Source organism: Ranitomeya variabilis, chromosome 5 (genome assembly GCF_051348905.1).
Source record: "Ranitomeya variabilis isolate aRanVar5 chromosome 5, aRanVar5.hap1, whole genome shotgun sequence".
NCBI classification, from domain to species: Eukaryota; Metazoa; Chordata; class Amphibia; order Anura; family Dendrobatidae; genus Ranitomeya; species Ranitomeya variabilis.
The window spans coordinates 347,387,201-347,414,278 of NC_135236.1; the positions used below are offsets into that span (position 1 = coordinate 347,387,201).

The following is a 27,078-nucleotide window of genomic DNA, read 5'->3' on the forward strand; positions in this document are numbered from 1 at the left end:
AACACCGCGCCAGGGAACCCTGACGCTGGGGAAATTTGCACAGCTCCGGTCCACGGCCAGAAGCACTGACCCTGACCGGGGTTGCGTGAAGTCATCCACTCATACCAGAATGGGAGGAATAGAACTAAGCAACAGCATGTGTGAAAAAGACTTTTGTATAATAATAGATCACAAACTGCACATGAGTTAAGTGTGATTCAGCAGTAAAAAAGGCAAACACAGTTCTAGGATGTATTAAGAGAAGCATAGAGTGTAGACCATAGTCTATATCACGTGAAATAATTAGCCCCCTCTTCTCCTCCTTGGTCAGGCCTACTCTGGAATACTGTGTCCAGTTTTGGGCACAATATTTTGAAAACCATATTGAAAAACTTGAGCAAGTTCAGAGAAGAGCTGCCAGAATGGTGAAAGGACTGCAAAGTATGTCCTACGAGTAACAGTTAAAGGATATGGGAAGGTTTAGCTTGCGAAAAAGACTAAGAGGAGACTTAAGAGTTATATACAAATATCTGAAAGGAATGTCACAGTATAGAGGGATCATCTCATTTGCACATGAAACACAAGAAGCAATGGAATGAAAGAGTGGGAAGATACAGATTAGATATTAGAAAAAACTTTTGACAGTGAGGGTGATCAATGAGTGGAACAGGCTGCCGTGAGAGGTGGTGAGTTCTCCTTCAATGGAAGTCTTCCAACCAGTTGGACAGACATCTGTCAGAGATGGTTTAGTGAATCCTGCGGTGCATTGAGCAGGGGGTTGGACACGATGACATTGGAGACCCCTTCCAGCTCTAACATTCTATGATTCTATGATCTCTAGTTATGAGGCCACGTTGTAATGTTGGCTTGTGCTATTATTCTGTTTAATCTTCTCAAACCTTTTCTTGCAGCCTCTTATTTTTGGCGCCATGGTGCACAGAGATGAAGCATTTGAGACCATCTTTAACCAATATATGAAAATCACTTCAGCAGCAACGAGCAGTGACACATAAGATACTGTGATTCTTCACCATGACTTTATATTGTTCTTTTTGCCTTCCACTTCTTTAGTCCATTTTGCAATAATTTTCATGAAGAGGGTATTTTTTTGCTGTCACAGAGAGCAAGCATTCTGTGTTTTATGTACTCTGCCCTAATATATATTTTTTATATATATATATGCTAAAAGTAATAATGCACATGAAATGATTACCCTTGCTAACAGTTGTTCTCCTGTTTCATGTATTTATTATTTTTATGTAATTTTTAATGTTTGTATGTACTTTGTAAAGTCTGACATATTGATTGGGTTTCAGTCAGATATGTGGTACCATAGTACTACTTAGAGAGAATTTGTTACACAGAAAGGTTTCTTTTCATGCTGGCAAAATCCAGATAAATAATGGATAACCTTTTCTACAAAGTATCTCCTAACGGTAAATTATGAAACATAAAAAATTGCACTTATAGTTGTTTTACCTGTTTTAGTGTTTCAGTTTAAAAATAATGAATTATGTAGGCTTTGCAAACTATAATGCCCATCAGTAACTCTAGAATTCATCATTGCTGTTTGTCGTCCATTTTTCTTTTTAGGATATTGATAAAAAAGTTCAAAGAATACATTTTGCTTGTTCATTTTCTAATATACATTTAAAAACAAGCTTTTAAATATTGTAATCCTCTCAGCAGTGTTTTGGGGAAAACCAGTGGTAGTGATGTACAGGTATTTGTTCATTAATTAAAACTATACACATTAGTTGCTTCCTTGCAGAGAAATCCTCATTATTATCCACATGAAAATTGAACTTCAAGTGCTTTGGTTATTGCAAGTGGACTTGCAGTCCTGAGACAGAGGTTGCTTTCTCTGACAGTGTTCACAGATCACAGCCTCTGTGTCTGTCAATTACCGGAGGTGGCTCTGGACTGGAAAAAATGAAGGGTAACTGTGGACTGCATGTGCGCTTGCAACGCCCTGTGAACTTGCAGTTCGACTGCAACGGATCAGGAAGATATTGGTGTCGTTTTAATTGTTACACATTGATTAGTAGATTATCTCTGATTTCACCCTAAAACACTGCCAACAGGTTCCCTTTAAACTAGTGAACAATTTTTTACCCTCAACCCCTATTTGCTGGTACTTTGTGTAGTGTTCAGAGTAGCTGTAGTTCCTGATACTTGCTATATACAGTTAATAGGAGGTGAACCAAACCATAAACTGCAAAATTTTTCATTCGTCATAGGGTTTAATTCATCCCTTGTTTCTAGATTTTAAGGTTCTCCAAACTAATAGTGTTCTTTACCGTGAGGTCATTAAGCTGATGTCGGCGCACAGATTGCTAAAGAATGGTCTGGTCAAGGGTCTCCAGACCTGTGCATGCCAGCCTCATTGAAATATTTGAAGCCGCCCCTCTCGGGAGAAATTGAACAGAGATCCATTGACGTTTGTTAGTTAAATGTCACTAGTTTAGAAAAATGCTGAAACTAAAGAGTTTTCAGTGTAATTGATTATCCAGAGTTAGGGCTTGTTCACACTATCCTTTTTTTTCTGCGGATTTTTCAGCTGCGGATTTGAAAACCCGCAGTGCAAAACCGGGCTGGTTTTCACTGCGTTTTTTTGTGCGGTTTCTACTGCGGATTCCACTGCGGGTTTCCAACTGCACTTTCCTATTGGTGCAGGTGGAAAACCGCTGCGGAATCCGCAGAAAGAATTGCATTGCTACTTCTTTTTTTCCGCGGAAAAACGCAAAGTGGGCACAGCGGTTTTTGTTTTCCAGAGGGTAACATTGTACTGTACCCTGCATGGAAAACGGCTGCAGATCCGCAGCTGCAAATCCGCTGCGGATCCGCAGCAAAAAACGCAAAGTGTGAACATAGCCTTAAGGCTCTCACAAATTTTGTCTGATTAGTGTCCTGCTCAAGGTGTAATTTGGAGCTTTGCCTAAAGATAAGCTTCTGGCTAAAGCCTGACCTAATGACCGCTGCGTGCATTTCCCACTCTCCTGTGGACATCAAAGTTTTGCATTCAAACAGGAAAGCGCCTCAATATCTTTTATCGGTAATATGCTCTCATTTGTGTATGTCTAAAGCTATCCTGCCCAATACTTCCACATTTCACTTTCCCAAAGTAGAATTAGCTGTAAGCATGCAGTGATGCATTTTATTGTAAAAAAAAAAAAATGTTTTTACCCCCAAGGTGTTCATTGTGTAGATAATGTCAGCATTTTCGATATTTTCAATATCTGCACTTAAACGGGTGAGAGGGGTGGAGAGATTACAATAATTTTCTATTTTTGATTTGTGACTTTGCAGACCATCATGAATCACGATGTCGGCCAGTAAACAACATCCTATTAGAAATGCTAAAGATAAAATGTAGCCGTACAGTAGTAATTCCAGCAGCCGGTCTGATGTCTAGGAACACTGCCATAAGCATCATTTTTTTTATAAAAGTTTTCCCTTTATAGCTGTCTTATTTTGTAGAGCCTTTAAATGAATCGTATAAATTAAATGGTACAAACTTGATAAATAAGCAATTTCTATTATAATACTTCTATTATACCATTTTAATTAATGTACAACTTATAACTACTGTCTATTGAAAGGTTTTCTGTCACTTTGAGAGGTTTACATAATTTATTTTTGTCAGAAATATTGGGCACTTTGGCACCCCATGCGAGCATAGCGGGGTGCTAATTATGGGGTCAGAGGAATGAGGCACCTTGATGTCTCAGAAGAAGAGCTCTATATAATTCTTGGTTTGGTAAATGGCTGAATCGGCGTCTGGAGAGGGAAGGTCAAATATAATGCGTTCACTTTCTGTCCTCTACAAGGGTGTTAAATAAGAAAAGCTTCACTCAGTAGTTCTTGGCTATTGGTATTTTCAATGAATGTAACGGGATCACTTTAGTATCTCTCATTTGTCTTTAAAGTTACCACAGTATAGAAGATAACTTACTAATAAGTAATTCTAGTTTAATTAATCTTTGGCTAATTTGGTGGTAATGGTCAAATCCATTTGTAAACTTCAGAATCTTCCCTTTGTTTCGAGCATGGGCAAGGAATTGTGATATCCTGAGAACTGTAATGTTGTACGTAATGTTCAACTAGATTAAAAAAGTCAGTATAGCAATGTAAAGGGAACCTTTAGCATTGGAAAATGCCATTTAACAGCACATATAGGGTTAATCTGCAGGTGAATAGTGTTATAATGCTGCCCGGCCACCTTACTGAAGTTGCGTCTACTGGAAAAAATTCATGTATTTCCTCTCAGGAGCTGCCAAATTTCAGTCATAAGGGCGTGCGCATGGATTACTGTCACTGCTCACAGCTTTGCTCTTACTGTGAGAAGCAGCTGCATGCATGCCCCTACACTTTTTCAGCCGGCTGTGCAGTGCATCTGTGCAGTGCATCTGTGCAGAGCGATCCGTCAATCAAACTGCCAAGGTATGCTTGCAGCCACCATTCGCAGTATAGCGATGACTGAAGCCCCTCCGTGCATACCCCTATGGCTGGAGTGCAGTAGCTCCCAGGAAGAAATAAGTTAATCTTCTCCCGGAAGCCACACGTTCAGTATGGTAGCCTAGCAGCATTGTAATGCTTTTTACCTGCAGATTAACCCTATATCTGCCTATATCTGCCATTTTCTTACGTGATTTGTTCCCTTTAAGTTTAAATGTGCAAGATCTCCTCAGTCACAATATATGCTAGAAAAGTTTACACTGTTTCATTACATGATTTAATTTGTCACGGGTCACAAATATTGGTTGGTGATGGGTATTTAGTAATTTTATCGTCTTGCACTCCTTTCATATCTTGTACAGTAGAGATACAATCTTTTTACGATTACTCTCGCCACAGTCCCCTACCTGTAAAACAAAATAAATTCCTGGTTTCCCCTGTGAGGGTGCTGGTAGGGTATATTCATAAAGGCACTGGTTATTCGGCTCTATATAGTGTCACAGCTCAATCTGGAGAATAACGTGGGTCTATCAGAAGTGCCAGTAGTTAGTCCCCCCAAAGAGGATATTGCACTGGGAAACTACAGCTGTTAGCTGATTCCCCCCTCTCCCTGACTTATCTGACTTTGTATTTCAGTACCTTATATCCTGGATGACTTTCGTTTTGTTATTCTCCAAGTAAAACGTGTTACAGTATACTGTATACCAATGAATCCAATATTGTAACTATTTGTGCTATTTTCTTATACTGCAGTTAGACTGATTGCTCTCAGCTGGCTAACAAGGATCAAAACCTTTTCTTTTTCGACTTTTAATGCATTGGCACTGTGAAGTGTTCTCCTTAGATAAAGGTACAGCGCCTGGTGTAAAGACTTTTTTCCCAGAAGCCCCTGAAGCCTTTGGAATTGTAAAAGCAGCCTAGTTGCAATACAGATTGTCTCTTTAATACAACGGAAAATTAAGGAAAAAAAATTATTTTGGGCTAATTAGGACTTCACTGATGTTCTTCACTTCACTACCTTAGAACAACAAGCAACTCTTGAGATCTATGGTAAATTAGAAGTTATATGGTTATTCCTAAAATATTAAGTAACTACCTCTCCATTGGATAGGGGATAAGTTATGGATTGCTGGTGATCTAGACCCTGGGACCCTCTGAAATCCTCTGATTGAGGCTTTGCAACTCAAAACTAGACTCTGTAGAGCCCCATCTTGAATGGAGCGGACATGAACATGTTTGACCTTTGCTCTGTCAATTGTCTATGGAACTGTCAAAGAAAGTGAGTAGTTACATGGATATGGATTCACTTAATATTTTTAGATTAACTCTATAATGTATGATTTATAGGTGGTCTTGGGTAGAACAGCAGGTTACTATTTCATTTTTTGGCTGTCTTGGGTAGTACTTGTTTTTGGTGGCCTAGGTTAGAAGAGCTGCAGAGTACTTTTATGATCTCTGCCCTATAATTAGGGAACTAGTCTGGGAAGTCTGGTGACACTAGGCCCCCTTTTTCTGTGCATTATAGAACGCATACACTACTTAATATCTGCTGAGTTATAGCTTTTTTTTATTGTCCCAAAATACTGTAGGTCAGGGAATTACCTGTTACCTTATGTAGTCTTATTTTATGATGACTGGTGACATTGTAACAATGAACATATGCTTTCTAACTTTTACTTAGTTGTCCCTGAACAGCTGAGTTATCCTTTATAAAGATGTCAGTCAAGCACACCCTCTACCAGAAGATACAGGGTGTCCCCCGTACCTCTATGAACTTACCCAGTGTAGGTCCTTTTACATGGGCAATTTAAGTATTAATATTTGTATTCCCCCTCTCATGTGCTTACATCACAAACCCCACACAGATACTTGTTTAGTTACAGATGTTTTGCTCACACACTTTGATTTTTCCATGAACAGAAAAGATGTGATAGATGACAAAAACATAATGGCTGCACTTTTTAATACTGGCCAATGAATTTGAGCTATTGGGGGGGTTAGCGCCCTCATAACAGGCCCTTATCTTGTGTGGTGTAGGGCTCTTAGTTTGCTGCCTTATAATTACAGTAAATGATGTACAGATAATGCTTCCAGGCTCCATAGTTTTCTGGTGGTCCATCATTTTTTACAGATCTGCTTAATGATTAGTGTAATTGCTCACTGTACTGTCGATCACCGGTAGCAAAAATGTTCTTTCGTCTAGGTATTTTTTCTGCAGTGCCAATTTCAACAGTTTGTGCTTTAGTTGCTGCAAAGTGAATATAGAGATGTCTGCAGTAGAGCACACCTGCCATCTCCACTTGGTTGAGGCAGTATTTTCTGCAGCGATTCCACATGTTTAACAGAGGGTTAAATTGCGTTAAAATCTGAAGTTTCCACAACATAATATGCAATACGTGTGAAGTTCTGTAGCACTTTCTCTGATTTTCTCTTTATACCCGGTACTGCTCTCCTTAGTAGATGGTGCTGAAAAGCCACAAAGTTTCAGGCTCATCTGAAATAGTCATTGCCACGTAATCAACTTGGGTGGCACATACGTGGCTGGCTTCTTTTGCTACATGACATTTTCTGCATGCGGGACACAAAAACACAGCTTTACATACCAGCTTTCATTACCGCTGGCCACCTTAAAGTATTACTTACCTGTATTCCTTCCTAGTGTGGAGGAGCATTGTACCAGTGTTGCGTTGTATGCTGTTCCACGGAGAACTGGTATAGTAATGGAGCTTTATCTAATGTAATATGTGTGGCCTGAATTTTGTAGAATGAAAATACCTAGTGGATGTCATAAAGAAATATTCAGATTTACTTTGTAAATTATTGTAAAACCTTTCTTGTGGTACAGGTTCTAAATGTGAACCGTAAAAGTTTTCATATTATATAAACAATGACCTTCCATTTAAATAAATGTCAGGGATTTTCCCAATTTTGTAAGCTTGTCACTAGACGTTCCAGTATGACCAAATGTTACAAAACACTGGGCTGACTTTTCTGATGAGAGAAAGCACTATGTAGAAAGTTGACTGCTGTATTAGTTTTGCAGTGCTGACGTTTAACTGAGAAATGTGGATTTCTGTTTATATTGCAGTTTGCCTTTTTTATAAAAGGTTTTCAATAATGTATGTTTGGGATAATTGCAGTTTGTGTCTTTGCAATCACTCTGGCTTGTCGGAGTCTCATTACCATTGTAAGGGGAAATGAAGACAGCCTGATTAGTGCACCATGTGTTTCTACTTTCCGGTTATGACTATGTGATGGTTTTTATTGTAATACAAATGGTCTACGTACTCGCTGATATGGGTCAAATGTGATGAAGAACAAAGTGCATCACATGGGCAGTATATGATTTCTGGAATGTTCTTATCCATGGCCACCATTGGATTTTATTCTGTTACATGGCATAGAAAGCAATGATGTGCAATATTCTTTAGTAAGGCTTTGGTCTTGTTCTGTTTCCATAATGTTATTTAGGGTTTTGTATGTCCACAACTACACCATAAGTGAATGAACATGCGCATCACTTCAAAATTGACATACCTGATACATATATATCTATCTGTCGACCTTGTTGAACAGATTATCTCATGTAAGATTGAGAGTTGCATAGGTTTCATGACTGTAACATACCCTTAAGTGGATGCCGAAGGTCTTTTTTAATTAACGTAGGAGATATCGAAGATCTAGTAGACATGAATAGTGGACTTCTTGTTTGTGATACTTTAAAATTTTAATTCTACTAAGATTCCTACCGGTCAGCGAGACCAACCTAAAGATGTCTGTGACATTGTGTACAGAATGTCAAACAGAAACAATCTACAGGGTGAGCCATTTATATGGATACACCTGGGTGGGCCAGTTATAAAATTGGATTCAAAATGGCCACCATGGTCACCACCCATCTTGAAAAGTTTTTCCCCTCCCATATACTAAGGTGCCACAAACAGGAAGTTGATATCACCAACCATTCCCATTTTATTTAGGTGTATCCATATAGATGGCCCACCCAGGTCTATCCATATAAATGGCCCACCCTGTATATACACAACCCTTTTTTCTCTTAGTGACTTTGTCAGCACAGAGTGACTTTTCAAACCAAGTACAAGTGCTCAGTGCTTCACTGCGGGCCAATAATTTATATTCACCTTCCCACCTGCTCAGAGATGGAAGGAAAACAAGCAATTGGGAAGGTATATTTAAATGTTTGAACCTACCGAGAAGCACCGAGCGGCGGGACTTGGTATCAATAGTCCTTCTCCAGTGCGGACAGAGCCCCTATAAGGCTACATTCACATTTGCGTTGTTGGGCGCAGCGTCGGCGACGCAACCAACAACCCATGTACACAACGCAGCGTTTTGCGATGCATGCGTTGTCATAAGATCCTACAGATCGGGACTTTCGGCGCAGGGAAAACGCTACAAGTAGCGTCCCCTGAGCCCTGTCTTGTGCGTCTATATGACGCATGCGTCGTAAAACGCAGTACAACGCATACCAGCGCATGTTCATGCGCCCCCATGTTAAAGATAGGGGCGCATGACGCATGCGTCGGTATGCGTCGACGACGCTGCGCCCAACAACGCAAATGTGAACGTAGCCTAAGACCTATGGACTGCAGAGACTTGCTATGAAATATTCTGTTGACTTTTTATTGGCACTTTCCAATACATGTCCCCCACCACATTTCTCAGCAAATTGGTGGCAATCGAGTGATAGGGTGCTGGTTGGATTGTCGTGTCTGAAAAAGGAGTTGTTGTCATGCGAGAACTTTAGTGCAAAGGATTGGTTTTGAAGTTTGTGAGCTTGACTTGCATGTGATGATTTTTCCCTCAGCTGTAGCTTTGGTGTGGTCTACCAAGGAAATTTTTTTCTATACACTCTAGAATAATGGGTTTTATTGAGAAGTTCTCAGGTGGTAGTTATGGAACAAAACTATTTAGTAGGAGAAATTCGTAGAAAAATAGATGTGGCACTCACCAAATGTGTTATAAAAGTCCTTTTATTCTCCCACTTTGTTAGAGTTGAGGAAGTTACATCAAGGGCGACAGGTACAAACGAGGGTGCAAGGAGGTGAAAATAGGACCTATTGTCCTATTTTCACCTCCTTGCACCCTCGTTTGTACCTGTCGCCCTTGATGTAACGTCCTCAACCCTAACAAAGTGGGAGAATAAAAGGACTTTTATAACACGTTTGGTGAGTGCCACATCTATTTTTCTACGAATTTCTCCTATATGCTACTTTAAAGTTGAGCACCACCGTGTGTTTGAAAACCACCACCGCTATGCAGTTAAAATAGGATCTGACTAATATGTGTTGCCTAATGTGATTCATCAGCTGCTGCCACATCCTGGTGCCGTTTTGCTTTTTTTTTTTTTTTTTTGGCTTTTAAACTATTTAGTAGAACTATATCCTTGGCTTGTGACCTTTCATGAAGGACACATAGACTTCTTTACCAATACACTTAGTCATTCTGTATCATTCTGAAAGCTTTACCATACTCCTGACCTGATGGACAGATGGCAGCCTCAATTTTACAAAACTGATTACTATGAAAGGGAGTGGCAGCACAGACATGCGTTTCTTGAGCATTCAAGAATGAATTGTATATATATTTTTTGACATTTGTCTCTTATGTATAGAAATGTTTAGTTTTTACTAAACTATAAATCTGAGCGGTTATTATTTCTTGTACCAGACTACATTAGAACGATGTTACTATTTCTATGTGTGAAGTCTGAAAGTCTATTTTTTTGAAGTTGTGAATAATTCTATCTAATAACAAACTTGTATGTAAGAAGATTAACATGCCCTGTACATTTTTTAAATGATCTTTATTGTTTAACAAAAAGTTGAAGAAAGTCTTGTAAAAAAAAATAAAATCTCATTTTGATGAAAATGAATGAAGATGTTGTTGTTTTTTTCTTATGCTGGGGATGCGAAGTCCTTTAGTGCACTTTTGTAACCCTTTGTTCTACCTTATTCTTCCAGTGAGGCTTATGGCAGACGAAAGTTGCAATTATTGGACTTGTCAAGCCTGCACGTTGTAGACTGTATTATGGACAAGTGCGGGAACGATCTTCCATCTTCACAACAGACTTGAACGTTTCTATTTTTGGGAGACAATCTCTAATGTGCACATGAACAGCACATTGATTAAACATACGCCAGTTTGGATGTAGTCTAAAAGACACTGCAGCTGTCCTGAATTTTATCTCTGCATCTTAGAAAAATAGCTGCTTCTGAATATTCAGAAAGGGCTCAACACTTTTCCAGCCCACTTTGAATACTGGATTTGCTCAGTAATGTGATTTTAGACTCTGCTAAGCTACACTAAATCTGATTGGTCAGAGCCCTCGCTAAAGCTCCAAAACGAAGACTTGTTCACACAAAAACTGACTAGTAATTTCATTTCAAAGTGAATGAGATTTTATAAAAAGTATAAAATGGGAAAATGTCCGTTATGTTGAATGCAATCTATCATCGGGTTTTTGCTACCTTTTCTGAGAGCAGCATGATGTTGCAGTTTTGATTTAAAATGAATTTTATCTGCTGCAAATCTACCAGTTCTCTGAATGCTGAGCTCTTTATAACCCTACCTACATCAATGATTAGATTTGCAGCTGCCTATCGGTGCTGGTGGCAGGGTTTTACAGAGCTCATGAACATGGCGGTCAACATGGCTGCAGGTTTACTAATTCTCTAGTGATCTGTTTGAGTAAAACAGTGATTTTTATCAAAACTACACTAAGCAGAGCTTGGGCAGTGGTAACTGACCCAGACTTGGTGTCTAGAACAGGTCAATTCCCTTGAGTGTGGAGCTAGGTCCAAAAGTGGGTAGTCTACCTCAATACCTTTCCGCTGCCACTGCAGGGTAATTATATTTGGCCCATCCCCCAGCATTATTGATGCTGATACAGTTGGAAGTAATTATGGAGGAGGGAAGCCGCCCGCTCTCTCCCCATCATTCTCCCTCTACGTCTGATGTATCAGTGCCGCGGATGTGATGAGGTCACCAGTTTGCGCCTGCTGTGCCGAGCAGTGAAGAAATTCAGCGTGCTAGCTGTTGAGACCGCAGCAGTGGGGAACGAGGAGAGGTGAATTTATTTTTTAATATGTGGCCCATTATACTCTATGGAGGACTATGTGGGGAGAAATATTCTGTATGGAGGACTATTTGGAGCCCATTATACTGTATGGAGAACTGTGTGGGGCCCTTTATACTATATGGAGTACTGTGTGGGGGTCACAGGGCATCATACTCTTGGGGGTCACCACAATGTACCTTGGGTTTTGAAAGGGTGGAGGGGTACAGTGGGGTATTCATACTCCCACGGTGAATATCTCCATGCGTGCGGTATCATACTGTGTTTGGGAGATACTTTTGTTGGCATCATACTTTGTGGGATATCTAGGTGCTTTAATAAAAGGAAAAATAATTTGTAATTGCTGGAAAGATGTAAGATATGCTCTTCTGTCACCCCACCAAATATTTTTTTTTTGTTCACCCGCTTTGGTCATGTGATCTGACTCTTGAGATCTATTAATTAAAATGTAATTTGTTTGTGGGACAACCCCTTTGTTTCCATATGAAAAGGTTCATCATTATATTTAAGGAAAAATTTCCTCAATTGAAGATGTTAAAAAAAAATAAAAAAAATAAAAAATATATATATATATATATATATATATATATATTATATCTATCTATCTATATATCTATATATCTATCTATCTATCTATCTATCTATATATATATATATATATATATATATATATAATATATATATATATATATATATCTATCAAGGATGGTCCGTGACTTTGTCCAATTTATTATTCTGGCCCTCTGTATATTTGAGTTTGACACCCCTGCCTTAGACCTTTCTTCTGTTGAGTGAAATATACAGCTTTCTACAAAATCGTTTGTGGATTTGCGCTTAGGAGCAGTTGAACAGTAGGATTCAGCATACTGTATGCATGATGTATGAGTTCCCTAACAGAAAACTTTAACTTACAATGCATTTCCTACTTGTTTTTGCAGCAGTAAAGTCTATTAAAATGATGCATTTCTCCATTTTCTGGATGGAAAAGGTTGGGTTTTTGGCCTCAGGAAAATAAAAGCACAGCCAATGAAATAAAAGGAACTTAAAAAAAATCTCCAAATAATTAAATTATAGATCTAGCAAAAACACAATGGTGTTTACCAACCAAGGAACATGCACAACCAGGATGCAGCAGACCCCTTACTAAAGGAGGTAACACAGGTGCAAAATACAGATGAAACAACCACTCTCAACAATCCATGGAGGGGTTGATTGCCTAGTATTAGATTTATACACAGATGACACTTGCAATAGGGCATAAGTCACACACATGTAGAGCACAGTGCCCAATTAACAGACTACTGCATGTCCCTATTATTAGATTAGGTGGGCTGCCCGACACTATAAGTGCATCACAGGTGCAAGTCCCTAGTTTACAAGACCACCACTGATGGGTTTGGCTGCACCCTGCAAAGAGAAAACGTGGGAAAAAAAAATATTAGGAGGTATTGGTTAATATTTTGGCCAACATACAGAAGCCCGCAACTCGTGTCAAGGGTTCTCTCTATCCTGCAAGTCCCTACACTAAAATAAAAATAAAAACAAAAGAAATAAAAGGAACTTTAAAAATTCCCGTTCTGTTTTTGGCCTCATGAAGCGGTCACACCATCCCATTTTAGCATATTACAACAATACAAGTGGAGGGTGTAGTGATTTTACAAATCTGATTGGAACTGTCCTGAAATAACTTGGAACCAATACGTAGAAATATGCTGAAAAGGGGCTGCAACCTTATCTTTATAGTGGGTGCAAGCTAGCCCAACCCTTAATGCCGTATTATATATGCTGGATACCATTCTCTTTTCGGTACAAGCCTTCGTGTTGCTCAAGCACATCCTTGGGATGTTGAGAGAGTTTCTATCTTTTGAACTTTAGTCTCTCACACTGAATACTTTCAGAAATCTTATACAGTAAATGAGTGAGTAGGCAGCAGGGGTGCACGTCAGTTTTTCATATTTGGAGGGACAGCCTCCTTATGCCTCTGGTTGCCAGCCTCTTCGCTATATCTGTCACCGAGTCACATTATTCTTTTTTTGATTTACAGACATTTTCATCACTATCTGCATTGGGGTTCGCAATCTAAACTCCCTATAAGTTGCCTTTGTATGGAAATCCTGGCAAACACAGGGAGAACTTATAAACTTCTTGCATATGTGCTTAGTGGGATTTGAACCCAGGACCTCCGCACTGCAAAGTGCAAGTGCTACATATTGAGCCACCGTTGTGCGGTCTCTTGGTAGATGCTCTATTTACTCACATGAAGAAGCCTTTTTGCTCCTGCTTGTAGCAATCCTTGAACTTGATCTGGGCAAAGTTGGTACTTTTGAGCAGGTGAGCTGGTCTCTCACTTCTGGGACAATATTCGGCAGTACAGTTTGGTTTCTCTGCTCTAATATTCTCTATAGCCCTGGGGTTGTGCACTACATATGGGAAGTGTTACTCACACCCACTTTTGCCTAGCTTTAACACACTTACTCTGCTGGACTCCATAGCTTTCCTTTCTTCTGTCCAATTGTCCATCTAAATATTTCTGACCTCTACTGGAATGTGTTTCCTGGACAACATTTGGCTTCCAAGGTGAATAGTTGTCAGTGCCATCCCTATGACTAGAATGTTAGAGGGAATCTGTCAGCAGATTTTTGCAATGTAATCTAACTGCATGAGGTAGGGGTTACAACACAGAATGCAACAATGTGTCACATGTCAGGGTGTGTTCTGTTTAATTACACTGAAAGTTTTACCACTAGGACATCATTGCTGTGACTAGCTGGCGCACAATCACTCCTGTGATAAGCAGTTTACTGGCTGTAAACAATATAAATACAGAGTCTGATGTGGATGAATGCAGCTTTCTCAGCTATGCTACTGTGAGGGACAAGGGAGAATCCATTTTGGATTTTAAGTCTCCTCCACTCTTGAAATGTTCCCCCACCCTTGGGATTTCCCAGGCTCTTAGTTTTCTTTTAATTAAACGAGCTAGGACAGCTCTTTTGAAGTTAACACAAGGGTGCAAACTGTTGGGCAGCTGTGGAAATCTGAACCTCTGTGTGACCAAGCACATGGGAAAGCAAGGCTAGGAGGTATTGAATATGGGAAATGACTATAATAACATAATGCAATATGTGTAAGATGAACCAAGCGCATATTCCGAATCAGCATCCCTTTTTCCACGTGCCCATATTATTTATCCACTTGTAGCACTCTGGATCATGGGGTTATAACCAGTGGCGTAACTACGAAGTTATGGGCCCCGGTGCGAACTTTCAAATGCCCCCCCACACACACACACACACCATGCCAAAACATTTTCCTTCCAAATTCGCATTTTCCCTATTCATTTCTCACAATATAGCTTTATTGCAAAGTTGTATAGTGTGACCTCAGTTGCATAACTGTCCGGTTCCCCATCCTGGGATATATTTGTCCCCTGTACTACCATTGTTATGTAATGTATAAAAGAAAATAAACCATTATACTCATCAGGGGCTAACATAGTCATGGGGATCCATATAAGAAGTATAATACACTCCCCATAGTCCTCCTTATAGTATAATACACTCCCCATAGTCCTCCTTATAGTATAATACACTCCCCATAGTCCTCCTTATAGTATAATACACGCCCCATAGTCCTCCTTATAGTATAATACACTCCCCATAGTCCTCCATATAGTATTGTACACTCCTCATAGTCCTCCATATATTAAAATACACTCCTCATAGTGCTCCATATAGCATAATACACTCCTCATAGTGCTCCATATAGTATAATACACTGCTCAGTCCTCCATATAGTATAATACACTGCTCAGTCCTCCATATAGTATAATACACTGCTCATAGTGCTCCATATAGTATAATGCACCCCTCATAGTCCTCCATATAGTATAATACACTCCTCAGTCCTCCATTTAGTATTATACACTCCACATAGTCCTCAATATATTAAAATACACTGCTCAGACCTCCATATAGTATAATACACTCCTCATAGTGCTCCATATAGTATAATGCACTGCCATCGTCATCCATGTCACACAATTCACTTCCCACAGTATAATGCACCCCATAGTTCTTCATATAGTATAATATATTCCCCATAGTCCTCGATTCAGTATAATGCAGCCCACATATAGTATAATGCAGCCACCCCACAGAGTATAATGCAGCCACCCCACAGATTATACTGCAGCCCTGCCATACAATTCAATGTAACCCCCATAGAATATAATGCAGCCCCTCCATACAGGGGCAGTGAGAAAGACACAAGCAAATGGTGACAAGGGGACAGGGCACAAGGGGGCTAGGGGAGACAGGCACAAGGGTAACATAGGAGGGCTATGGAGCATGGAAGACAGGCACAAGGGGACACATGGGGGCTAGGAGTGTTATGATTGAACTGGTGGTTAGGAGCACTAGAAATGACCAGATGAGCAAACTAGTGATACAGGATGAGCTCTGGGAAGTGGGAGCTCTGCTGACCGCAAACCCTAATCCTATCAGAACAACTAGAAATAGCCGTGGAGCGTTCCTGACTCTGCCTAGACGCCTCTTCACAGCCTAAGAGCTAACTACCCCTAAAGATAGAAAATACAGCCTACCTTGCCTCAGAGAAATTCCCCAAAGAAATAGGCAGCCCCCCACATATATTGACTGTGAGTTAAGATGGAAGTCACAAACACAGAATGAAATAGGTTTCAGCAAAGGAGGCCGGACTGAACTAAACAGACTGAAGACAGAAAAGGTATCTTTGCGGTCAGCATAAAAAACTAACAAAAAACCACGCAGAGTGTGCAAAAGAGAGCACCGCACCGACTCACGGCGCGGTGGTGCCACTCTGCATCCCAGAGCTTCCAGCTAACAAGACAAAATCATAATAGCAAGCTGGACAAAAACATAGTGGTAACAAATAAGCTAGCAGGGACTTTTGCTGAAGTAGACAGGTCATCTGAAAGATCCAAGAGAACTGAACCAGTACTAGGACATTGACAGCTGGCATCGAGTAATGATCTGAGTGGAGTTAAATAGAGCAGCCAGCCAAGGCCTAAACGAGATCAGCTGGAGGAGGAACCTCAGAACCAGCAGCTCCACTCACAGCCACCAGAGGGAGTCTATGGACAGAACTCGCCGAAGTACCATTCATAACCACAGGAGGGAGTTCGAGAACAGAATTCACAACATAGGAGGCAGGGGAAAAGGTTACAAGGGGACTAGTGGGCAAGGGAGACTGACACAAGGGGACAAGGGAGACTGACACAAGGGGACACACGGGGACTAGTGGGCAAGGGAGACTGACACAAGGGGCACACGGGGACTAGTGGGCAAGGGAGACTGACACAAGGGGCACACGGGGACTAGTGGACAAGGGAGACTGGCACAAGGGGACTAGTGGGCAATGGAGACTGACACAAGGGGACACACGGGGACAAGGGACAAACGCAAGGGGACAAGGGAGACAGGCACAAGGGGACACACAGGGACTAGTTGGCAAGAGAGATTGACACAAGGGGACACACGGGGACAAGGGATACAAGCACAAGGGGACACACGGACTAGTGGGCAAGGGAGACTGACACAAGCACAAGAGGACAAAGGAGACAGGCACATAGGGACACACAGGGACTAGTGGGCAAGGGAGACTGACACAAGTCTACACACGGATCAAGGGACACAAGCACAAGTGGACTCATGGGGACTAGGAGGAAGGGGAGAAGGGCACAAGAAGACACAAGGGGACTCCGAGGGCAGAGTAGATAGGAATACACGGGGAGACGGGGGGGGGGGGAGACTTGGGAGGAGGGAAGAAGGGCACAGGGATTACGAGGACAGGGTAGATGGGGAACACGGTGAGAAAGGGGACAGGGGAGACTTGAGAGCAGGGCAGACGAGTCACATGGGGACAAGGGGCAGGGAATGCATGGGGGTGCAGGAGGACTCGGCATGGAAGATGGGGAGCATTGGGGGACCAGGGGAGGAGGAACAAGGCGTGTATGGGGGGCCCAGAGGAACACAATGACCTGAACCTGGGGACCTACTAGGACATGGGGCACGGGAGAGCAGGGAGGAAACGGGGCTGGTGTCACAGGAGGCTGGGGGCCAAGGATGGCGACACACGGGCAGCAGACACCTCACTTCCACCGGTCCCGTACACCTCCATGTTCATCCCCGGATCCTCCACATGGCTGAGCCACTGCGGCATCCCCCTCCTGGGCGGCTCGGTCCACGTGCCCCCCACCAGCTCCGGAGCCACCTGTTCCCGATCCTAGCAGCCGCAACAGGCTTTGCCAATATGGCGGCCACCATCACCTGTGCAGATGCTGCACTGCCTGGGCCCTGCACACAGCGGGTGCGTGATGAAGTGATGTCATCACGCACCCGCCGTGTCAGAGGCAGAGGGGAATGATGGGAGAGGGAGTATCAGCTGACGCTCTCTCCTCCATCATTGCTTTGAACTGTACCGTCATCATAGATGCCGGTATAGTTCACTGCGGCGGGGGGAGTCGTGTGCCTCAGACCTGTCGGGCCCCTGACCTGCCAGAGCCGGTTGCAGCGGTGACCGCTGTGACCGTAGTATTTACGCCCCTGCTTCACACACACACACACACCAACACACTACAGATATCACACACACACACATACTACAGATATCACACACACATACTACAGATATCACACACACATACTACAGATATCTCACACACATACTACAGATATCACACACACGTACTACAGATATCACACACACGTACTACAGATATCACACACACGTACTACAGATATCACACAGACACACACACTACAGATATCACACACACACTACAGATATCACACACACACTACAGATATCACACACACACACACACTACAGATATCACACACACACACTACAGATATCACACACACACACACACTACAGATATCACACACACCACAGATATCACACACACACACACACACACATCTCACTCTCCTCTCTGGTACAGGGGAGGCTGATATAACCGTGGCGCAGCTCCTCAGTTTCTCCTGACTATAGCAGCTCTGTCTCGCACCTCCCCCCTGCTCTCGCCTTCTGTCCCGGGGCTGCAGAGCAGGAGAATCTGTCTCACTGTGCTGACTGGAGCTGCTTCCTATCTCTCACATGCCCCGGCTGCCCCCTCCCCCTAGATATGCCTCGGACTGTTGCCATGCGGGAGGAATCTCCTGCACTGCAACATGGTGTTGGGTGCCTCTGACCTGCCGGGCCCCTTACCTTGCCGGGTGGTAGTTACGCCACTGGTTATAACACATAGCTAGCAATAATTACATACGGTAGTCACATTTTAGTCTCTATGCGCAGATAAAATCGAGCAGAATCCAGTGGCGGTACAACCACCCCAATCAAAGCTTCGGGCGCCAAGATAAGGGCCAGACACGGTTCTAGGCAGAAAATATCAGGGGGTGGGAGCAGATGTGTGAGGTAGCAGCCTAGGGGATATAAGGTAGCCCCTCATTTTAGTCAGTGTCTTTCTGATGGCCGGAGGTTGCATTTGCTGGCGCAGCCCGGAAAGCCTGTAAGGGTATGTGCACACGTAGAATGGTCCACTGCGGATTTTTCTGCAGCGGATTTGATAAATCCACAGGGCAAAAGCACTGCTTTTTTCCTGCGGATTTATTGCGGATTTACCCCGGTTTTTGTGCGGATTCCACTGCGGTTTTACACCTGCTGTTTTCTATTATGGAGCAGGTGTAAAACCGCTGCGGATTCCGCACAAAGAATTGACATGCTGCGGAATGTAAACCACTGCGTTTCCGCGCGTTTTTTTCCGCAGCATGTGCACTGCGGATTGACTTTCCCATAGGTTTACATTGTACTGTAAACGCATGGGAAACTACTGCGGACGGGGCTTATTTTAAATGAGGAACTGGTGGCAGAATACCGTATTGTTTAGTGAGGGACTCTGGCAGTGACGGCCGGGAGGTTTAGATATATATCCCCAGCCTGAACTGGTGATATATATTCCCCCTCATTGGGAGCGCCTCACTAACTTGTACCTATAAGGGAAGCTTTTCTGGAAACTATTTGCCCTCGGTGCAGATCCCTGACTAACTGACCTGAGGCAAGTGGTGGCGCCAGAGAGCTGACCCCTGCTGGGCTCTTCTCTCCCTTTCCCCGAGGTGAGCGAAGGCAACACCCCCTTCCCCTGTGAGATCTGACAGATCAACATTGCTAAATCTGAAAAAATATAAAAAATTTAGACTCCTCAGTGGTTGATAGCATCTTTTCAGTTGGCCATTAACCTCTTTCTAACCTTGGACGGGATAGCACGTCCGAGGTCTGATCCCCTGCTTTGATGCGGGCTCCGGCGGTGAGCCAGCATCAAAGCTGGAACATGTCAGCTGTTTTGAACAGCTGACGTGCCCACAATAGCGGAGGGTTGTGCCGCTATTAACTAGTTAAATGCCGCTGTCAAACGCTGACAGCGGCATTTAACTAGCGCTTCCAGCCAACCGGCCGTAAATGCTCTCATCACTGACCCTCATCACATGATCGGGGGTCAGCGATGCGTCAGCATAACAACCAGAGGTTGGTTGTTGATGCCGGATTGCTATGAGCACCACCCTGTTGTTGGTAATCATAGCAATGCTGTAAGGCTATGTGCCCACGTTGTGGATTCGTGTGCGTATTTTTCCACACCTTTTTGAAAAATCCGCAGGTAAAACGCATTGCGTTTTACCTGCGGATTTACATCGGATTTCCTGCGTTTTTTGTGCGGACTTCACCAGCAGTTTTACACCTGCGGATTTCTTTTGAGGAGCAGGTGTAAAACGCTGCGGAATCCGCACAAAGAATTGACATGCTGCAGAATCTGACATGCTGCTGAAAATACAATGCAGCGTGTCCGCGCTGTATTTTCTGCACCATGGGCACAGCGGGTTTGGTTTTCCATAGGTTTACATGGTACTGTAAACCTGATGGAAAACTGCTGCCAATTCGCTGCTGCGGATCTGCAGGCAAATCTGCACCGTGTGCACATAGCCTAATTCTGCTGCATAGAGGTGATCTGTGCATCACCTCTATGTAGCAGAGGCATTCAAGTTGTGCCAGCTTCTAGCCTCCCATGGAGGATATTGAAACATGGCAAAAGTAAAGAAAAAAAAAAAAGTTTTAAAAAATATGAAAAAAATAAAAAAAATAAGTTTAAATCACCCCCCTTTCGCCCCATTCAAAATAAACCAATAAAAAAATCAAATATCGATATTGCCGCGTTCAGAATCGCCCGATCTATCAATAAAGATTAACCTGATCGCTAAATGGCGTAGCGAGAAAAAAATTTGAAATGCCAGAATTGCATTTTTTTGGCCACCGCGACATTGCAATAAAATGCAATAACGGGTGATTAAAAGAATGTATCTGCACCAAAATGGTATCATTAAAAACGTCAGCTCGGCACGCAAAAAATAAGCCCTCACCTGACCCGAGATCACGAAAAATGGAGACGCTACAGGTATTGGAAAATGGCACAATTTTTATTTATTTTTTGTAGCAAAGTTTGGAATTTTTTTTCACCACTTAGATAAAAAATATCGTAGACATGTTTGGTGTCTATGAACTCGTAATTATCTGGAGAATCAAAATGGCAGGTGAGTTTTAGCATTTAGAGAACCTAGCAAAAAATCCAAGCAAAAAACCAGTGTGAGATTGCACTTTTTTTTGCAATTTTACCGCACTTGGAATTTTATTTCCCATTTTCTAGTACAAGACATTGTAAAACCAATGATGTCGTTCAAAAGTACAACTCGTCCCGCAAAAAAAAGCCCTCCCATGGCCATGTTGACGGAAAGATAAAAAAGTTATGGCTCTGGGAAGAAGGGGAGCGAAAAACAAAAACCCGAAAATACCCAGGATCATGAAGGGTTAAAAAAGTAACAAATAGCTTTCGAGACTACTCGGGTCTCTTAATCAGGCTCAGTATGTATAAAGAGTATAGGATATATAACTATACACACCAATTTTCTAAGTTAATATACAGTGCCTTGCAAAAGTATTCGGCTCCCTGGAACCTTTCAACCTTTTCCCACATATCATGCTTCAGACATAAAGATACCCAATGTAAATTTTTGGTGAAGAATCAACAACAAGTGGAACACAATTGTGAAGTTGAATGAAATTTATTGCTTATTTAAAATTTTTGTGGAAATTCAAAAACTGAAAGGTGCGGCGTGCAATATTATTCAGGACCTTTTACTTTCAGTGCAGCAAACTCACTCCAGAAGTTCACTGTGGATCTCTGAATGATCCAATGTTGTCCTAAATGCCTAATGATGATAAATATAATCCACCTGTGTGTAATCAAGTCTGTATAAATGCACCTGCTCTGTGATAGTCTCAGGGCTCTGTTTGAAGCACAGAGAGCATCATGAAGACCAAAGAACACAACAGGCAGGTCTGATACTGTTGTGGAGAAGTTTAAATCCGGATTTGGATGCAAAATGATTTCCAAAACTTTAAACATCCCAAAGAGCATTGTGCAAGCGATCATAGTGAAATGGAAGGAGTATCATACCACTGCAAATCTACCAAGACCCGGCCGTCCCTCTAAACTTTCATCTCAAGGAGAAGACTGATCAGAGATGCAGCCAAGGGGCCCATGATGACTCTGGATGAACTGGAGAGATCTACAGCTGAGGTGGGACAGTCTGTCCAGAGGACAACAATCAGTCATACACTGCACAAATCTGGCCTTTATGAAAGAGTGGCAAGAAGAAAGCCATTTCTCAAAGATATCCATAAAAAGTGTTGTTTAACGTTTGCAACAAGCCACCTGGGAGACGCACCAAACGTGGAAGAAGGTGCTCTGGTCAGATGAAACCAAATTTGAATTTTTTGGCAACAATGCCAAACGATATGTTTGGCGTAAAGGCAACACAGCTCATCACCCTGAACACACCATGCCCACTGTCAAACATGGTTGTGGCAGCATCATGGTATGGGCCTGCTTTTCTTCAGCAGGGACAGGGAAGAAGGTTAAAATTGATGGGAAGATGGATGGAGCCAAATGCAGGACCATTCTTGAAGAAAACCTGTTTGTCTGCAAAAGGCCTGAGACTGGGATGGAGATTTTGTCTTCCAACAAGACAATGATCCCAAACATAAAGCAAAATCTACAATGGAATGGTTCACAAATAAACGTATCCAGGTGTTGGAATGGCCAAGTCAAAGTCCAGACCTCAATCCAATCGAGAATCTGTGGAAAAAGCTGAAAACTGCTGTTCACAAACGATCTCCATCAAACCTCACTGAGCTCAAGCTGTTTGCCAAGGACGAATGGACAAGAATTTCAGTCTCTTGATGTACAAAACTGATAGAGACATACCCCAAGCGACTTGCAGCTGTAATCGCAGCAAAGGGTGGGCAACAAAGTATTAAGTTAAAGGGGCCAAATAATATTGCACGCCCCACTTTTCAGTTTTTGAATTTCCACAAAAATTTAAAATAAGCAATAAACTTCATTCAACTTCACAATTGTGTTCCACTTGTTTTTGATTCTTCACCAAAAATTTACATTTGGTATCTTTGTTTGAAGTATATGTGGGAAAAGGTTGAAAAGTTCCAGGGAGCACTGTAGTTCTAAAAGTGCAATTGACATGAAATTCTCACCAGATGTCTGACATAATAAATCCAATCCACACAGGCAAAGAAATCAAACCATAGATGTCGATAACTTACTTTATGTGTAATAATGAGAAATGACACGGGGGAAAAGTACTGAGCACACTTACTGAAATGTAATTAATACTTTGAACCAAAGACATTTATTGATGACAGCTTCAGGTTGCCTCCTGTATGGATAAACTAGTCACATGCATTGTTCAGGTGTGAATTTGGCCCATTCTTCCACAAAAACACTTGTCAAATCCTGAAGGTCCCTCAGGTTTCTCCTATGAACTCTGAGCTTTAGTTCCTTCTATAAATTTTCTATTGGATTCGGGTCAGATGAGTGGCTGGGCCTTTCTAGCAGCTTTATTTTCTTTCTCTGAAACCAATTGAGCATGTCCTTTGCTTTACTTAACTGCTCACCCTCATTTGATAATCATCATCCTGGTAGGTGGCAGCTGATTTTTATCAAGAATGTCTAGGTACATTTGTCTATTCAGCTTTCTTTCAATTACACAAAGCTATCCAGTGCCTTATGCCGGAAAGCAACCCCAAACCATGATATTCCCACCTCCAAACTTCACTGTTGATATGGTGTGTCACGTAGTGACAAGAGACTGTGGGCACCTACCCTATCCCTCGAACTAGGTGCACCCTAGGCTATCTCTGTCCCCCGGATTACCCTGGATGGTGGAGATGCTGAGGTCTCTGACATTACTATGCTCCTATCTTAACCCTTATCTGTTCCCTCCTCCAACCAGGGAGGTGTGAGGCCGAAGTGTATTAAAAAACACTCACCACTAACCAGACAGATGGGGTAAAATACCGGGATAAAAGAAAACTACAATCATACATATACAATCACAAAATAAACTGTGGGAAACAGGAGGAATAGGCGGCACAAACAATTTTGAGAGAGGATAAGGATAAACACACTAACCAAGACTCCATTACTGAAGAACTTTTTGTTCAGTATTGAAGTCTTACTTGGTGAGCTTGCATACAGGCCATGGAGGGTGTGTGTTGCTTATAGTTTTGTTTAAAACAACTGTGCCTGATGATTCCAGGTTTTTCTGTACCAGGTGGTCCTTGTCACTTGGACAACTCTTCTGATAAATCTTTTCACTCCTCTGTCTGAAACCTTGCGGAGAGCATCTGGATGTGGCCGGTTTGTGGTAAAATAAAGTTCTTTCTACTTCTGGATTATGGCCCCCAACAGTGCTCACTGGAACTTCAGTAGTTTTACAACTATTCTGTAACCAATGCCATCAGTATGTTTTGCAACACTAAGGTTGTGATGGTCTTGACACAGCTCACTGGCTTTACCTATCATGAGATGTTTTTTTGTGTGGGACCTTGTTAACACCTTTTTATAGGCGATCTGTTGAACCGGTTGATATTATTTTTCACTAAGTGGCATGTTTGCTTTCTAATTATTGATAGATTTAATCTGGTGTCATGGCTTTCAATTTGCACCTCTTTCTTCATGTGTTCAATACTTTTTTGCTGTGTCATTTCTCATTATTATACATAATTTATGGACATCTATGGTTTTATTTCTTTGCCTGTGTAATTGGATGGGTTGTTACTGACATCTCATTAGAAATTCATGTCAATAGCACCTGCAGAAATATATATACTTAGAAAATTGGACACATGTTCAATACTGTGTAGAAGTACAATTATTGTGTATAGTATGACAGCACTAATAGTTGTTACTGTCCATCCAAAATGGAATTGTGGTCCTACATCAACAAACTAAGCTACTTTATATAAAATTGTAATTAATACTTACTGTGTATGAGACCATGTAAGTATATGGCCTGTGCCTGTATGTATAACTGGATGAAAGAAGTGTTTGTTGGTAGGATTTGGGAGTGCACCACAAAAAAACCAGGGCAGACTTAGCACATTGATCCAATATTACAATTTTGTCTTGTGAAACTTACATACATGTTCAGCAAGTTTTTTTTAGTATTCCCTTGTGATGCCATCCAAATATGTTAATTAATTTATTTACGTAGCAATCAGTAAGCCTGAAGGTTAGTGTGGCATGAATTTATAATATATATTCGTCATTGTTTGCATGTATAATGTAGATGCCCAGATAGGCACTTTCACAGTCATGGCTGATTTGTGTTTATATGAATTTGTTAAAAGGTATTAACAATGCTTTTTCATACGCTATTACTGCCTTTTGCAATGCAATTTATCATTATAATAAGCACCTCATAAGATTTGTTGCTCACTGATAAAATCTAAAGCTCTACCACTAGATGGCAGTATTTACACAGTAATAACGCATTTTCGCCATTAGGCTGTGAAGTCTCATCATGAAAACAAGAAGGTATTTTCTGAATTAGCTGTAACATTAGCATTTGATTTTATTTGGACAGCAGGTCTGGTGTATTTATTCACATTAAAAGTGCATAGAACTATTTAGAGAGTCGGAACAAACATTTCAAAATGCAAACGAAAAATAGTTTGGCTATATGCTGGAAATTTTGCCTGGCAGACTGATACAGTGATTGTGATTTTGCCTCATATACTTAAGTAAATGTCTACTTGCCATCAATCTCCTTCAACATGCCCTAATTGTGGTATGTGCACACAGGGCTGCCAGTCCGGGCCCTCCCTTTTGTGCTTCTGCTCACTGAACACCAGGGTGTAATAAAGGGCTGTGCATCCCAGTGCACACCTCGGTGCTGGGAGCTTTCCCGCAGCTCCACGGCCATCAAACCTGAATGGCTGCGCAGCTCCAGCACCCTTCACCTTTTCTGGATGTCTGGTGACAGCGCGTACGTCATGTACACGTGCCACTGGCTGGTGCCAAGACACCAGAAGCGGAGCTGCACATGCAGGGGCTTGTCAGTGAGATAAGTATTAAAAACTTTATTTTCCTTTATAAAATGATTTAAATAAGTGAGGGGATGGACTACAAATGATGAACTGAGGGGGGAGACTGCAAATGATGAAGTGAGGGGATGGACTACAAATGATGAAGTGAGGGGGGACTGCAAATGATGAAGTGAGGGGGGACTGCAAATGAAGTGAGGGGGAGACTGCAAATGATGAAGTGAGGGGAGGGACTACAAATGGTGAAGTGAGGGGAGACTGCAAATGATGAACTGAGGGGGAGACTGCAAATGATGAAGTGAGGGGAGGGACTACAAATGATGAAGTGAGGGGGGACTGCAAATGATGAAGTGAGGGGGGACTGCAAATGATGAAGTGAGGGGGGAGACTGCAAATGATGAAGTGAGGGGGAAGACTGCAAATGATGGAGTGAGGGGGGACTGCAAATGATGAAGTGAGGGGGGACTGCAAATGATAAAGTGAGGGGGGAGACTGCAAATGATGAAGTGAGGGGAGGGACTACAAATGGTGAAGTGAGGGGAGGGACTACAAATGATGAAGTGAAGGGGGAGACTGCAAATGAAGTGAGGGGGACTGCAAATGATGAACTGAGGGGGGAGACTGCAAATGATGAAGTGAGGGGAGGGACTACAAATGGTGAAGTGAGGGGTGACTGCAAATGATAAAGTGAGGGGGGAGACTGCAAATGATGAAGTGAGGGGAGGGACTACAAATGATGTAGGGAGGGGAGGGTCTACAAATGATGAAGTGAGGGGGGAGACTGCAAATGATGAAGTGAGGGGAGGGGCTACAAATGATGAAGTGAGGGGAGGGGAGGGTCTACAAATGATGAAGTGAGGGGGGAGGCTGCAAATGATGAAGTGAGGGACTACAAATGATGAAGTGAGGGGGGAGACTGCAAATGATAAAGTGAGGGGTGACTGCAAATGATGAAGTGAGGGGGGACTGCAAATGATGAAGTGAGGGGGGACTGCAAATGATGAAGTGAGGGGAGGGACTACAAATGGTGAAGTGAAGGGAGGGACTACAAA

The 27,078-nt window shown here is 42.1% G+C and overlaps 1 protein-coding gene across 5 annotated transcripts in view; it reads left to right on the plus strand.

Annotated features, from left to right (window-relative positions):
- GRAMD4 (GRAM domain containing 4) overlaps positions 1-3,143 on the plus strand; it is a 207,298-nt gene extending 204,155 nt beyond the window's left edge. For all 5 annotated transcript variants that reach the window (XM_077264850.1, XM_077264854.1, XM_077264851.1 and 2 more), the window contains one exon: positions 891-3,143. In XM_077264850.1, coding sequence (XP_077120965.1) covers positions 891-992 — 102 coding nt within the window. In that variant the 3' untranslated portion in view covers positions 993-3,143. The remainder of the gene's footprint in view (positions 1-890) is intronic.
- The last annotated feature ends 23,935 nt before the right edge of the window (positions 3,144-27,078 follow it).